Source organism: Watersipora subatra, chromosome 1 (assembly GCF_963576615.1).
Source record: "Watersipora subatra chromosome 1, tzWatSuba1.1, whole genome shotgun sequence".
Classification (NCBI taxonomy): Eukaryota; Metazoa; Bryozoa; class Gymnolaemata; order Cheilostomatida; family Watersiporidae; genus Watersipora; species Watersipora subatra.
In genome coordinates, this window is record NC_088708.1 from 16,813,128 (window position 1) to 16,830,167 (window position 17,040).

General features: G+C 35.6%; 1 protein-coding gene across 1 annotated transcript; it reads left to right on the forward strand.

The window, feature by feature from the left end:
- Positions 1-586: 586 nt before the first annotated feature.
- Positions 587-17,031, forward strand: LOC137405329 (uncharacterized). The gene is made up of 26 exons (XM_068091580.1): positions 587-865; positions 1,454-1,664; positions 2,431-2,667; positions 3,038-3,241; positions 4,655-4,726; positions 5,594-5,830; positions 6,328-6,541; positions 7,109-7,293; positions 8,021-8,206; positions 8,744-9,004; positions 9,965-10,069; positions 10,664-10,804; positions 10,960-11,135; positions 11,348-11,543; positions 12,045-12,215; positions 12,393-12,556; positions 12,705-12,873; positions 13,074-13,198; positions 13,519-13,672; positions 13,883-14,074; positions 14,391-14,607; positions 14,780-14,952; positions 15,729-15,905; positions 16,126-16,234; positions 16,444-16,631; positions 16,735-17,031. Exons 1-26 carry the CDS (start codon positions 587-589, stop codon positions 16,815-16,817), a joined length of 4,626 nt encoding a protein of 1,541 aa, XP_067947681.1. The 3' UTR covers positions 16,818-17,031.
- Positions 17,032-17,040: the final 9 nt, after the last annotated feature.

Sequence of the window (17,040 nt, forward strand, 5' to 3'; positions counted from 1 at the left end):
GAGAAGTGATTTATATATAATGCATATTATGTAATACTGGTATCATATACAAAAATAGTGGTCACATCGCCTTATATAAAATGCGCATGCCTCCAAAAAAGTATTGGATTGGCCTATATAAACAGTATATGTTCCCGCAAACTAGTATATTAGTCTTTATAAATAGTATATCTTCTAAGAGAGTCAGTTTCTAATTGTGAAAACAATCTATCGCTTCATCAGCTAAACTCCATCATGTGTTAAATTGTCAAAAAGTTCGAGTCTATTAAGCAAGAAACAATAACACCTGATAGAAAACTGTTTCATCAATTTCACCAACAAGCAGTTAGAGTCAGATGTTGTGCACCAACAAATCATATCCTATATCCTGCATTTAGTTAGTCAATAGTTGAGCCCAGTTCAATTAACTGATAATACTGCTTCGCTATGTACGACTGCCCGCAACGATCCATTTTTAGTATTTAACCAAAGTTAATAAAGAACTAGAAACTAGTTAGAAGCTGGGAACTAGTTAGAAACTGAGAATTAGTTAGAAAAGCTTGAGCTGATGCTTTGCTAGTACCCGAATAAAGCCTAATGTTTGGAAATGTTTAGGAAATATTTGTTTTTAGATGTGGCCGGTCGCTGGGTGTTTGAGGTTGCAAATCTTGGACCAGACAATCCATATGCTGCCAAGTGTATTCAGTGGTACAATGTACAGAAGTTTTACGTTTTTCCATTCGGTCTGATAGAGCCTCTAGGAGATCCGTGTCCATGCAACGCTGCCTCTGCCAAATATGATGAGAGGTTCTACTTTGACTACAGTGCAAACTGTGCGTATAGCTTGAACAAGAAGTTCACACTGATTGGTCACTCTCTCTTTCAGGTGAATTTTCATTAGTCATCTGTACAAGCTTTGAAATTAGTAAGCCAATTAGAACAAGTCTATGTGGAAGTGTATCCTAAGCCAGGATGTTAAAGTACATTTGTACGCGTGATTGAGGGATATTTTTTATAGAGAATCGTAGCTGGACTCTACTCATACCGTTAATGTTGCTGAAGATAAGCCAATAGAAGACATTTTTAAGAACTTGGGCTAGTTAAACATCAAATAGCAATTTTGATGATAATATAAAAACTACAACATAATTTTTAACAATATGTAATAATACATAATAATATATACGTGTACATACTAATATACATGTAACTGGGAATAGAAAATATAAAGCAAGCTCTGAAGGCATAAGCCTTAGATTAGAAAGGCATAAGAAAGGCATAGAAAGGGAGGTATGCTGCCTTAGACTGGTTAGCGACAGCTGCTTTACCTCCCGCTTTCAAATTCCCCAAAGCAATGTTACTAAAATGCTTCAGCTTCAATGATTCTTTAACTTGGCATGCCGCCAAGTTGCTGCCAGCTGTTCAACCCTAGCATTAGTCACTACTTCAGCTCAGACTTTAAAACTTGTTTTAGAGATGTTGTTATTATCGAGATGGTGCCTTGATTACGGATTCTACTAAGGCTGGATTTCCCATGTTTTTTCATCCGCTGATGAACTATGCGACATACGAAGCTGTCGATCTGACTCCATTTATCCACTGCTGCAAAAGTTCTAATCTGTGTAACCTCTACAGAGAGTACAGGCCTGTGGACCAATGTGAGGAGTATAGACCACCTAAGATTGGTAGGTGTTAGTTAATCTTTCTGAGACAGGTATATCAGCTGAGCCTAATCCTGAATCTCACAATGCGCCATATTTGTGCAGTTAAAAAAATCACTTTGGTTTATTTCTCAAAACAATTGCTGATTGAACCATCCAATTATGTCAATTTATTATACCGCTGTCATGTTTAAGGTTATGTTTTTAATTAATATTTCTAACATTTTGTTTTTAGTCATTATCAACATTTTACATTCACAAAGAGTAGGCAGGTAATACCTGAACACATTAAAACATAGTTATTTTTATTAGTAATGCTAAAATGAGTAAACTGTAATTAGGAGTATTACAGTAAATGAGGATTAACATGGCTAACCTTAAGACCTCGGTATCACAGACTGGAAAAAAGTAGACGTGTTTCTGAAATTTGTCACTATATGCTTATACGAACGAGCAAGCATATATGTTCATTTTGACATATGAACATATATGTACATATAAATGCGAGAGTTATTTGTCGTTTGTTGGTCATTTGTTGGTCTGTCAATGATCTGTCGCGTGTTTGTCTGGTTACACACAAAAATAAACAAACCCTTTTATTTAAAAGCTAAAATGGTAATTGAATATGTTGATCAAAAATATTTTTTCTGTGCAAAAACTTTTATTTTTTTCTTTACTCGTGCAATGCTGGGCATTCAGCTAGTATGTCCATATATGCCCTTTTTATATGCAGCTCTGCCACCTTAAACTCTTGAGATTGCTCAGTGTCGAGTAACTCATCTAATTGCAGCGTGTGGATATGGAGACCCACATATCTACACCCTTGATCAGGCGCTGTACACATACAACCCGATAGGAGAGTTCTGGATGATAAAGTCAGATATATTTAGCATGCAAGCCCGGATGATACAGTCACTTGATACTGACCTCAAGCTCATTCACGCAACTCAGTTTGGGGCGTTTGTCATGACGTCTCATAGTGGCAACTCATCGGTCATCCATCTAGAGATCAATAATAACAGAACAGGTAAAATCTAAATTTTATGAGCAAGAATAAATTGTTTCAGTGCAGTCATGGTGAAATAGTATTCAAAATGATCACCTTGCTTAAGACCAATTTGAAATATTCAGCGTATCGTTGATAAAGTTTTAAGTATTGTGTTACATTTATTAATTTAAATGAAAACATATTTGAGTGTGATCGGAGGAAGCATGAATGGCAAATAATTTGTGTTAAGCAAGAACATCTGACAGTGACTAGATATGTTAATATTTGTTTTGATGAGGATATCTTCGATAGACTATGCATGCTGGTCGAAAAATGCTTATATGCACAGGGCGTTCCTCTAGCCACACACCTGACATCAAGTGCATTCTCAGATAATGTCGCCTTACAGAGTCGTATAATCCACCTATAGCGTGTATTCACAAGCTGACTTACCGTCAGTCTTTTTGTGTTTACTCTAAAGATTTCCAAGTTCGAGTGGATGGAAACTCTATATCTAATCTACTGGATAATGATGTGAAAGAGCAAGTGATTGCGTACACCGGAGTCGTGCTCAAGAAATACAATAGTTCCATTAGCGTCTCTTTTGATACTGGTGAGAGCAGTACATCACTTCATCCACTAACTTGCACATGTAGCTAGTCAGCTTGTTATGGATCACTGACTTAGAATCATATTTACATTCATAGATTGTCGACTTGTTATAGTTGACTGACTTACACCCACACTTACACTCATAGATAGTCGACTTATGAATGAAATTATTACATTCTACATCTCTCCCTTCCACTTCTCACTCGCATTTACGGCTCAAAAACTTATTGTGCGTGGAGGTAGTACCTTCTACATTTCTCTGGCCTTTCCTTCCTCTGTCAAATCATAACTAATCAACAAATACAGCAGACAGCACTATTTGTCAGCTTTTCTAGATGCTAAATATTTGATTTGGTTCAGGTTATGGCGTCTTGTCTGAATCCTAACAAGTTTTGTAAAAGAATCAGATGGGCATTGCTGCAGTTATAGATTTATTAAATCAGTTAAAAAATTAGCATTCAAAGGAGGAAAAAATAAAAATTTTATGTTATTATAATGATATTTTTTTAATAACCAACATTACTTATAATTGAAACAACTGAAACATTTATACTTATTACTGAGAGTGGTGAAGTAGTCCCAATTTGATTCTAAAAAATAAATTGTTTTGATTGCTTCTATTTGCTCTATCAACCCGGTTATCTCTTTTTCTGCTCTAATTTAAAATAGTTTAAAAATAGACCTTAAATTAAAGAATAAATTACATTGCTAGTAGATTGATCTTAAAATAAAATTTATCTAGCATTAAACACCTTTTTACCAGTACGTAGTGTCTCTTATTCTTACATACGCTATAGATAAACAGAAAAATGTTTTTCATGAAATAAATTGTCATCTAGCGTTTAATTCTTAAATAAGTCAGAAGGAAATTACAGTATGATAACGAACAGAATTTTTTAAACTGACACTTGGTATGTTGAAATAGTTTCACTTACTTTGTTAAAGCTATTATTGCTTTTAACACTGAAATTGATATAGAAAAGTAAACAGATTACACAACACAAACAAAACATAGGGACTTGTTGTCAAGTCAAAACTTTTAGCCAAAATATTTTAGAAAACTTTGCTAGCTATAAAGCAATTTAGTCTGTTAATACTAACTGGTCGAGATGACAACTCAAGACCGAACAAGAGTAAATGTTGCAGTAGTTAACATCATTAGTACACATATGTTTTTTATGAACCATTAAATAGAAAGAGAGTGCAGTTGATAAGTTAGTAAGATTTACAGTGATCAGTTTGTAGCGTTCAGTTCAGCTGGAGAAGAACTTCTGCAAACATCTCAGGGCCTCTGGACTTCGTTTACTTTATAAATTCTAGTTGTATTTACTCTGTGACTATTTTTAAAAAACTTGTTACTTGCACTCCTCACTAACGCAAGAATTGTGATATAAATAGATTTTGTCTGTTGCAGGATTTACTTTCAGGTTTTCTCTACGGCTGAATGTGCTGAGTATCCAGACATTTGTACCTGACTATGCGGAAGGCATGATTGATGGTCTCCTCGGTCACTATGATGGTAACTCGACGAATGATCTCACAAGTCGGAATGGTACAGTCATTTGTACCATAGGCATAGACTGTGATCCTATGAAAATACATTACGAGTTTGGAGAGACGTGTAAGTTTACTAAGTGTGACATCACAATCACAAGCTAAACTTAGCTGACAACATTTTATAGCATTTCATGTTACCTGGTATTATATAAGTTATCCTGATTTGGAATATAATATTGTAATAAATTGTATTATCTTACATTATATTAAATTATTTTATAGTCTGTAACATTATTATGTTTCGTAGTATATTACCTATTAGTATATTATATCATGTATGAGAATTTTATATGTTATTTAATTTGTTATACTATAAGTTATGTTATATATTATTTGAATCATATCATGAATTATGTTTAATACTAATATATAATTATTGTTATTATATTATAATAATATTATAATTAAATCATTTTCTATATCTATTATTTGTATTATTGATATTTTATTTATGTTATACTAAATTATATCACATTATGTTACATTGCGTTGCCTTACATTATATTTTATATATTTAATGCGACTTATATGTAAATTGAGCTGAGACCTCCTAATCCTGCCTAGGCTAGTATTTACTAGGCTGCTTTCAAATACACAACCACCAAAAGTGAGTAGAGCTGTATAAACAACTTATGCCCAGTGATATCCAGTATTCATGCGAACTGTGCACTCAGTCACACTAGCCAGTTATTCTGGTCATATCTAGTAACTAACACGCATCTCGATAGATTAGCTAAATTAGTATATTGCTCCACATAGATGTCAATTTTTATTAATCATTCCGTTACATAATTAGGGAGACTGGAGGATGGAGAGAGCTTGTTTTGGTACAAGCCCGGTTGGAGCACGACGACATACACGAATAAAAACTTTGAGCCTATTTTTTTTCTGAACTCCACTTCGGGGCTCGACTTGTCTGTGTGTAACAATGATCTGGAGTGTGAATATGACATCTACCTCACCCACGACGCAAACCTTGGTCAGGACACAGTCAACATTAGGCTAGAAGTTGAGGATAAAGCAAGCATACTGGGTTGGTCACTTTTTCTAAATTGTTTGAAAAATTTGCAACCTGTTCACAAAACACTCAAGTCAAACAATTATTGAAATGTCACATTGAAGATTAGTTGACAAACTTTTGTTTTACAAACAAAGCTTGACAAACTGATATAAGACGTATAGATAAGAGATATAAGAAGTTGTCAGCTCTTTTAGATAACTGGAATAAATAGGATGACAAATCTTAATTTCAATGTTTCTAGCTGAGTAACAATTGTCTATGGCTTATTGCTGGCCTGAACTAAATTGCTGTCTAAACTTGCTAAGCAGCATTTTTCCAAAGAGGAGTTAATGTATTTTGTTATCATTACTTCAACAAATGCTACTAAGATCTTTTTTCATCCATATAATTTTTGTTGCATATTTTACTAGTAGCTCTACAAGGTTTTACTAGTAGCTCTACAAGGTTTTACTAGTAGTTCTACAAGGTTTTACTAGTAGCTCTACAAGGTTTTACTGTGCTACTTATAGGAAACAATGCACCAAATGTGATGGGCAAGTCGTATATCAATGCTACAGTCAATTACCCTATAACTGCTGTCTACTACGCCAACTATAGTGGTGACAACACTGTCGAGTTATTCATGCTTGACATGCCACCTAATGCGACATTTGAGAAAGACCCAAATGGAACTCAATATACATTCACCTGGATTCCAGCTGATCTCTCTCCTCACAGCATCAAGTAAGACATGCAAACAGTTGTAGCAAGCAGTAATAGGATTTCAAGAAAAAATCTAAAAGTAAAATGAAATGTATGAACAATGCAAAGTTAAAATGCATAAAGCGAAAGGCTTTATTTCACAAAAACTGAACACTTATTCCAGAATTTGACGAGAAATGAAACAATAAACCTCTGATTGAATAAAATAGCCTGCAGTCCATGTCCACTGCCTTTTGAACTTTAAATTATAAATGAGGTGTCAACTTCACTTTACATTCTTATTTATTTTAGAGTAATTATAACTTTTCTTTCACTACAATCCCATGTTGCTCTTTTCAAAAGCAAAATAGCTTTTAGGCAGTTTGAATATGTTAACCAGCAGAGAATATCATTAAAACTGCTATCAGAAACAGTAGAAGTAGCATTAGCGCTGCTCTCCTTGTCCGAGGTGCTATACAACTGGTAGCGGATGGCATTAGTTTAAAAGAAATACTAACGAAACCACAAATTTTGAAAATAACACCATCTAACATAAACTGGTATCTTCCGATCATTCTAATTTAATATTTTTATATATTGAAATTTTAGACTTTCAGCCAATGAGACTGGAGTAGTGGACGCTGTTCCTGCTGTTTCACCAATATTTGAGGTGACAGTCTGGCTAAGTGATGATTGCGAGAATGGTCAGCCAGATTTTGAGACTCTCGCGGTGAACGGAGCTCTTACTCCTAATTTTTATGTCGTACAGTGTGTTTGTGACGCCGGATGGGTTGGTACGTATATCCATTTCAGCTTCAAGAGATATTGAATTATTCAATTATACATTATTCAAAGCTGATACAACATGCAGCTTTATCTAACCTAGCAGTAGTTGTCACAATGTCTGCTATAATTGGTTTTTTGAACAGAGTTCAACGCCTAAAAGTATAGCTAAAGAACTTTTTCACGCATTAATATTTTCTTAGAATTGTAACATCTTTGATCACATTATAATAAAGCTTCACGATATGGCAATTTAATTGTTTGCTGGCGATTTTGAAAGTAGACAGTTTGAGATTTGTCACCATTTAAAGAGATCTTGCCATTCATATATATGATATACCTTAAACATGGGATGGTAAGATTTACCTCACACCTGATGATTTACCTCACACCTGATGATTTACCTCACACCTGATGATTTACCTCACACCTGATGATTTACCTCACACCTGATGATTTTCAAGGCGAGGAATAATGGAACTAAAACACATGAGCATCCATGAAACAATCCATGAAATAAATTTTTTAATGATCAAAAAACAGTTTATTTTCAAGTTTAAATATACAAATAAATCTTAACAAAAACTTGACAGTTTTTGACATGATAATAATATCGTGATATATCGTGAATAGTCTATAAATAGATGATTCGTGATATATCGCGAATCGTGATATATTCAATGATGCAAATTTTCAATATCGAATTGTCTGGTGATCTATACAATCGTTTGTCAATAGGCAGTACATGCGCAGAAGACTATGATGGATGTATAGACAATCCATGCGTAGTGGGAGAATGTATAGATGTGGCAGCGGCCAGCTATGACCCTCTTAATGGCACGACATATGACTGTAACATTGAGAACTGCCCTGCTGGCTATGAGAGGAAGGTAATAGATGGGATAATGGAACCAGACTGTACAGGTAGGCGGATATCCTGAAGGAGTATTCAACACATGCACATTTATTAGAACTTAGATGTCAGACAACAGTACTAGACCTGATCAATCCGGAACATTCCGGAACATCTGCCTCCATTTGAAACATAGTTACAGCTAATCCACATAAAAATATTTAATGCCTGCCATCCACCTTTTAAGGCTTTCCCTTATTGGAGTTATATATGTAGTTTTTATCATTTAAATTACCCTGCATAGGATCTCGCATTTTCTCAAAAACAGATATTAGCTAGAAGTTTCTTGCTGGGTAGTAAATGTAGCGATGTAGAAAGATAATTGTGTGACACAAATAAAAAGAAAGGTTTGTGCAGCCTAGCTCACGGATGGACAAAGAGGGAGTGTCAAGGAACATGTGATTTAAGTTTTTAATTTGAATATTTCAATCAAATGGTCTATAATGACAAAACCACGAGTAAAAAATACCCCCTGTTCATTGAGTCCCATAGCCAGTGAGTTTTCACATCTTTCATCACAAATGTAACCTTATTACAAATGCTTGCAGATATAGACGAGTGTCAGGGATCACCTTGTATCCATGCAAACTGCTCTAACATGGTTGGAGGTTTTACCTGTGTGTGTGAGGAAGGATATGATTATACCAATGGCTCGGTGACAGACTGCGCTAATGTAGACGAGTGCGAGAAAGGGCTGGACAATTGCACTGATGTCTGCGTTGACACTGATGGTGCATTTTTCTGTTCTTGTTTTGACGGTTACACCCTCGATGTCAATGGGTATAAGTGCAACCCTGAGCCTTTTATTCGTAAGTTCTTAAGCCATAACCGTAAGTTTAGAAACTGTGCTAAAAAATTTTCACCTTTGCGTTGATACCTAAAATTTCAAAAGACACTTGATAAGACACTTCACCTATTATATCGGATGCTGTATGACCTATTATGGATAATCGATTGACAAAATTTTTTAAGAAAAGTAGTAGATTGCTTTTCACTGTTTATCTGTTTGTCATCATAGTTTCTTGCGTGTTCATTGTACAGCTACAACGCCAACACCAGCAGGTTTGTTTGCCCCCGCGATGTTGTTGTTCGTGCAAAGTCTGAGCTAGCAGCGAGTGTATTTGTGTGATTATGAGTTTACGCAGTTTGTAATAATTAAAATTTTCATTGCAATTCATTGCATTTATCACTTGCTGATAGCTCTCAGACTTGATCTCGGGAAGTTGTCTTGACTTGGTTACAGTAACTCATAAAGTATTACAATCTGGCATGTATGTATCGCTTATGGAATGTTTGGTTTTGTTCCTCTTTGCACTTTCTGCAATTGCTAACCTTACCTTGGTGGTGACCAGCTATTCTGTTGTGCTGTGAGATGGCTGGTAATTAGGCTTCTGTTATGACAAGTTATCGTTTTCGGAATGCTCTTTCGGGGACTGCTGGGTGGTGATGGTGATTGTGGGTGATGGTTGTGGGTAAAATTCTATGTGAGAATCCTCTGTGTGTAGTTATTTTGAACCTGACTAACCTTGCCTAACATATCGGAATCAGAAGTGGACCAAAAGACCTCTTAATCAAAAGTGGACCAATTTTAATTATTCAATGTTTATGTAGCCTTATTGCATCAGGATTTTTTCGGGTTTTCTGAAATATCAACAGTTGCATTTATGTAGAGTTAGCTGATGTGTTTGTTTTTATGAAAAATTAAACTTTAGTTTCTTGATGTGCTTGAATTGGAGTCATAGTCAAAACTAATAATTTTTTGTTCGTAGAGCAGCTGTGTAGTTCGCTTAACTGTGAATATGCCTGCACTGTGAACAGTACCTGCATATGTCCTAGAGGAAAAGTTTTGGATGCTAACAATCATTCATGCAATGGTAAGTAGCACTTTTTGACGGTGTTGTAAACTTTAGATGTTTGGCCATTGCAAGTGTATGCCAAAAAGTGATATCTAGGGATATGCTAAACAGGTGGCAACTGTCAACAGGTGCGTGAAAGACATCAGTTCTTTTAGAACAACCATACAATATAGGCTGGTTTTTAGTTTAGACATCAAATGTACATAATAAATAGATTCTACTTAAACCTGAATCAAGGACAGGAAGTCAAACTGTTCACAAGCAGTGTCTTGTATAAATTATTTATGATGACAGCTTTTTAAAATAGATCAGCTGTTGATCTAAATATGTTGCACACAGCCATGCTGTATATTCGTGAGAAAAGCATTTTTAAACCAGACGAGTATTTATACACTGTAAGTAAAGTTATCAGCAGAAAACATCTGACCCAAAAAGGAACTGTGCGGCTGCATATTTTAGAGCAAGATTTATAAATGATCTGCATGCTAAAATGACATCACAAATAATGTCACAATATAAATGTTACATTAAAGTGATGTATGTGATGCGACCTGTATTAGTGTCAATAGTAGGGGTCTAGCAACTATAAAGAGGTGATTGTGTATTGCACAGTTGTGGATGAATGTGCTGCCGGAACCCATGTGTGTCATGAAGAAAGTGGAGCCATATGTAATGACACCGAGGAGGGATATACATGCGAGTGCCCTCTAATCGGATTTCAAACCTTGAAACACAGCTACGACCCTTGTATCCGTGAGTAGCCAACTACCTTATGCAACGATAAAATTACCTTCTTGTTTTTATGATTTTCACAAATTTGATCCTGTTTTGTTTCAACAGCATTAGCAACGCTGCCTCTTGTGTTAGATGTTGTGAAACATCTCTGATAGGATATGTTTGACTCCTAGCTTGTGGAGTGGGGTTCTATGGTGCAAACTGTGGGAAGGAATGTGATTGTGGAGATCGAGCTCGAGCCTGCAATGCTACTCTCGGATGTACAGAATGTAACAGTGGATGGGAAGGAGATCAGTGTTCTACTGATATTGATGAATGCCTCAATGACCCATGCGGTGCCTCGGCTAATGTAAGGGCACATGTACCTTGCTTTGTATTAAGCATCACAGATCTAAGAATGGATCATGGATTCAAAGAAATTATGTTTGATTGCTTTTGTAACCTTTGTAAATTATACTATGCCTTTAGCCAGGTCCATGGATTGAATAGTATAATAATTTTAAGACGTCAAAGCAAATTCTTGCAGTTTGTGGTGAATATCCCAAATGTTTGTGTTTGTAGTGCACAAATACCCGGGGATCTTACCATTGCGCGTGTCAAGATGGTTTTATGAACCTAAACTTTACTGACTGTGTAAATATCGATGAGTGCATCACATCTGAACCATGCTCCAAGCTTGCCAAATGTACTGACACAGAGGGCAGTTTTAACTGCACATGTAATGAAGGCTTTACTGGCAGCGGAATCAATTGTTATGGTACGTTCAGATGCCACTTCAAATCTAAATTTTACAGCTTAGTACACTTCGTTTAGGCGTCTGTTATACAATTTAACTTCAAAAGGTTAGTTTTGCAATAATGAAATCAGAATATTTAGTCTCAATAGTTTTGTCTTAGACAGCTTCACTTTCACTCTGTGACCAATCACTGAGGATTGGTATGGTAGTCACCCGAGTGATTCAATTCTAAATAACAGCTTATACAGTAGTTTTAAAATTAGTTACTAGAATTATCAGTTTTTATGAAACCCTTCCTGAGGCAAAATATAGCTTTCTAAAAAATCCAATGGCTCATAAGTTTTGAAACCAAACTAGCGAAAGCTGCGGAGTATTTTTGCCCAATAAAGTGCCAAACAGCTACTATATAACAGTTTTTGAAAATTGTTCCCATGGTTTTAGCTACTGTGTAGCTAAATACTAAACATACAAGAAACCAAAAACCTATGATTAATATAGTTAGATGCTTTATTGTATTTGCAGATATAAATGAGTGCTCACCTGCAGATGGTTCCGACTCTCCATGTGTAATGACCGCGACATGTATAAATGAACGGGGCTCGTACAAGTGTGTGTGCCCTGAGGGATATCATGGCAACGGCAAAAGAGCTGGTTCAGGGTGTGAAAATGACAATGAGTGTGTTGAAGCATCAAGTACGGTTCAATCTTATTTTTAGTGTTGTTATCAAACCTAAAAAAACTTAAATGATCTATTACAAACAACTCAACTTGTGGTTTTCGCAAAATTCTGATTACAGTGCAGTTAAGCTACACATTTGTGTAAGTACATTTGAATTATGTGTTAAGATGGTGAGCAAATGATCGTTTTAGATATATGCGAAGGGCAGAACAGTGAGTGTGTGGACTCAGAAGGTTCATACGCTTGTGTCTGTATGGAAGGCTACATCGGTGATGGACTGATATGCTTAGACATTGATGAATGCCAAGAGAACTCTCATAATTGCACTTCTCATGCAGTTGAAAATGGATTTGGGGTAAGCCTAGTGAAACATCCTTGAATTGTTAGTGTAATACTGCAAACCATAAAGCTTGTCAAAAAGATCTCATATCAAACAGTGAACTTGAATGGTTTGGTTGAATTACAGCCTCTAAAAATGGCTTAGCTGTTTACCAATTTTGCAGGCTTGTGTTAACATTGATGGAGGATATAACTGCGAGACTCAATGTAATCGAGGTTACAACTTGACCTTTGATAACTCTGGAGATTTTCTCATTTGCGAACATATCAATGAGTGTGAAGGAAGTATATATCCATGCGATATCGACACACAAGTCTGCACAAACAAGAATGGTACCGATAACCTGTTGATTTCTCTATTAGATGTATTCAAGTCGTCATTCTAAAATGTCGGAGAGGACATCCGAAGTTAATTGTAGCTATAGTTAATTTTTACACAGCAATAATGATTTCTTCCCACCTTAACATTACTTAAAAAATCTTAATTTTATGTAATGACTTGTCTTTGTTCAACTATGGTTTCAATTATTTAGGTTCATACGAATGCACATGTTTGGCTGGCTATGAAAGAGCAAATGTGGACAACGCAACTTGTATTAATATTGATGAATGTAGTCGAGGTACATACGCGTGTCAAGCACCAGAGAATGGACAGAGTGTGAGTATATCAATTTAGAACTAAAACCTCCGCAATTGCCAAAGACACTGGCTGTCATTAGTGTGTCTCAAGGGTACCCTTTCAGGTATCTGTAAATGGTTCACCAAAGTTGACTGACTGTTATATTTGATGGCATTCCTAATTAATGAAAAAAGAAATTTGATATACACCATTTTACAATGATATAGATAATGCAGTGCAGTAATTAAATTACATATACTTTTGCATACCACTAGCAGATTTTATGCATTTTTCCAAGTCATTTAGTCGTTAACCACAGTGTATCGAATGAACATAGCTATGCTTTATTTATATGGTAGAGATGCGAGGATACAAATGGCAGCTATACTTGCGTGTTAGCCTGTGAGCAAGGTTATATCCTTAGTCCCGACACAGAGAATACATGCTCTGATATAGATGAATGCAACCGAGGTGCATGCGATGCTATCACTGAAAATTGCACTAACACCATTGGTAAGTGTTTTTTACACTAGTGGTTAACTAATGATATATACATTTAATTTGTGAAAGCCTTTGGAATCGTTTTGAAAAGTTTCTGTAATTTTGGTGAGCTACTTTCAAACTGAGAAAATCAAATGGTCTTGCAGAAAATTTTATTGCATTCTAGCTGGAACTTCATAATTCTACTCCGGTCCATGCAATTTTTTTTTGTCATTGTTGTAGGTTCGTATGAATGTTTCTGCAAAGAAGGCTTTGCAAAGGTATCGGGTGTTTGCAGCGATATTAATGAATGTCTAAACGCAACTATATGCGGCAACAATGAGGCTGTGCAGTGTACAAACTTGCAACCATTCTATACATGTCGCTGCAAATCTGGTTATGGAGGAGACAACTGTGAAGATGTTGTAAAGACAGGTAATGAAATATGAAAGCATGTGTCAATAAAACAAGTACTGTCAACTTGGGATTAAGCTGTTATTTTTACAGTCAAATGACAACAGTAAAGTAATAGTGCTAGCTACTGAGATGCCAGCAGAAAAACATGTTTATTTGGTATCAACCCAAAGTACTAAACCCCCAGTTGTGTAACTATCCAACTACATGTAGTAGAGCATTGACAGAAGCAAATGCTTCACAACATACCTCAGACGAATTACTTTGATGTTGCATATCTAGTAGTTAGTCTATATTATGGAGGGAAAAGATATTAGAATATATTTTATTTTTGTAGCGGAGTTTATAGAAGTAGAACAAGTGTTTGGCCTGAACTTCAACACCGCTTGGGAAGATCAGACCTCTGAAGTACGACGAGTATTTGATCGTCTAATGGAAGAAGCTATATCACCAATGTATGCATCGTTCTCAGAATTTCTCGGGATAAATGTCTTATCAATCAGTGCATTCAATACCAATTCAACAAGTGCTCGGAAAAAAAGAAACACAGCTGGGTAAGAACAAACAATGCATTCTCCGTGTCAACTCCTAGCTCACTATGTTCATGGTAGTAGCTCTATTCTCGTCTCAAATTGACAACATAGTGCTGTTAATGGTTAATAGTAGAATACTCTATACTGCAAACGGGACTATTCCCAACAGCCCTAACCATTGATCAACTTGCAGGTATTCGACAGCAGTCAGCTATCATGCTGTATTTGAGGAAGATGTTGACAATGGAGAGGTTATTCACCGAGCTATTGACTACCTCATCAGTAATAAATACATGCTCACTTTTAATGGAAGCAGCATAACTGACCAGCTTATGATTGCATATCCAGGTGCATTTGACAATGGAGGTATGTTGTAGCCAAACAATTGGTCAAATATACCAGAACTCCCATGAGAATAATCACCAAGAGTACAGTAACTTATTTAAGGATTTGCTTCATATGTCTCAACAGTAATAAATAGAGCAAAGATTGCCAATAATATAGTGTACAAGTATATCATTCAATTCAATAATCGTAAATATTTCATGGCACTAAAACAAGTGCATAATATAAAACTACAAAAAAATGAATAGAATGAATAAAACTATATTGATAAAGCAACAGTAATCAATAACAAAAAGATATTTTATGGCCAGAGGCACAAAAACGGCGATGTAGACGAAGGGATGCAAACGCTTTAATGTGAAGATGGTGATAATTTAGTTTAACTTTGACTAGCTGAAGTCTTAAATAACTTGACTCGCTATTTTTTATTAGTAGTTTTTGCATTTTGTCAGCAATTTTCAAGTCTTTTTTATTGTCACTTGAAAACAACTTTGAAAGCCGTGTTGAAAATTTCTTTGAAGATAAAGTAGTAAGGCATTTTCTCAAAGTTTACAATGTATTACACAAGACTTTGTTAAGATGAACATAGTATAGGTTTGACTATGCAGTACTATATTACCGCTGCTATTTAAATATAGTGTATCTAAATACTTAATTCTTTATTCCACCATACAACTGCTTATATTAAATGCTACCAAAATGTAAGAGTTCGACCTCCTCTGATGAGGTTCTTGCTGACATATACAAACTAATGGTTCTCGTACAAAATTAATATTACATTTTTTTAAATTTTACAGATGTGAATTGCGATACCGTGATAACAACTAATGGAGTGACTAGAAAGATCATAGACTGCCAAGGCCGCGGAATCTGTGTACACGCTATAGGAAATGACTACCCGATGTGTGATTGTGACAGTCAATATGAAGGATATAACTGTGATGTAGAACGAAATATCAATGTAGAAGGTCCAGGTGAGCATGCAAGAGAAGCATATTAGTACCATTGAGAGTAGTTATATCTACATTTACACGTACATTTATATCACCACTTTGCAATCACTGTGCAGGCAAAAAAAACGTATTTATATTTTATTATCCCAATGCTCTTGAATAATGCAATGAGTTACATTCAAGCGAGTGACCCGACTGATGCAAATTAAAACCTATAATGAATATACATTCTATTCTTTAGGAAATCTACTTGGATTGTGGGTTGCAGTGGCAGTTGCTGGTATTCTTCTACTAGGTGGTTTACTCGCTTGCACACTAGTCCTTGTATACCAACGCAAACGACGAGCTCCGTAAGTAACATAATTATGTTCTGTATGTAACCCATTCTGTATGTTTCAGTTCACCTTACTTGTAAGTCATTGGAAGAATTTATTTGAGGTGCAGCTTTTCAGCTAAGATTATTCGACAAATTAGTGTCTCACTCACATAGACTGTACTAACAAATTAGTGTCTCACTCACATAGACTGCATTAACCGATTATGTGCTTGATTGTTGCAGAGTGCTGCATCGAGATCCAAGAGGGTTCGCGAGCCGCACCGCTAGAGGTCCCGCGTTATTTAACCCACCAAGTAGGTTACCTACTGAAGCTTTCAACTATCAGTTCCCGGTTGGAAGTGTGCGTGACGATATGTCTGAAACCATGTCAAGTGTATCTACAGCTACAACACGCACTCACCGCACTGAAGGTAAAAACAATCTATATACAGATGTACCAGCTTTGGTGAGTGTGCATTTTAGAACATACTAATTCAAAATATGCAAATACATTAACTATCTGTTGTTTTGCAGGACATGTAGGTTCAACAGTACCTTTTGCACCAAGATGGCCAAGGGCATACTATTCACAACTTGATGATCCAAACGACAAATAACTCAACTCTACATATTTATGGTTGTAACTGTGATATGGTTCAAGTAATTTAATGGTTATAGTGTTTATTTTCTTATTCCAAGATTATTATTATTATTAATAACTACTATATTATTATCACCATTGGGAGTAAAAACCACTGTTGCATAATTTGTTCTTTCTTTTGTGATATTGATGATTATTTATTGGGTGCAACACTTTCATTGAATTCTCAAAAGTGCAAA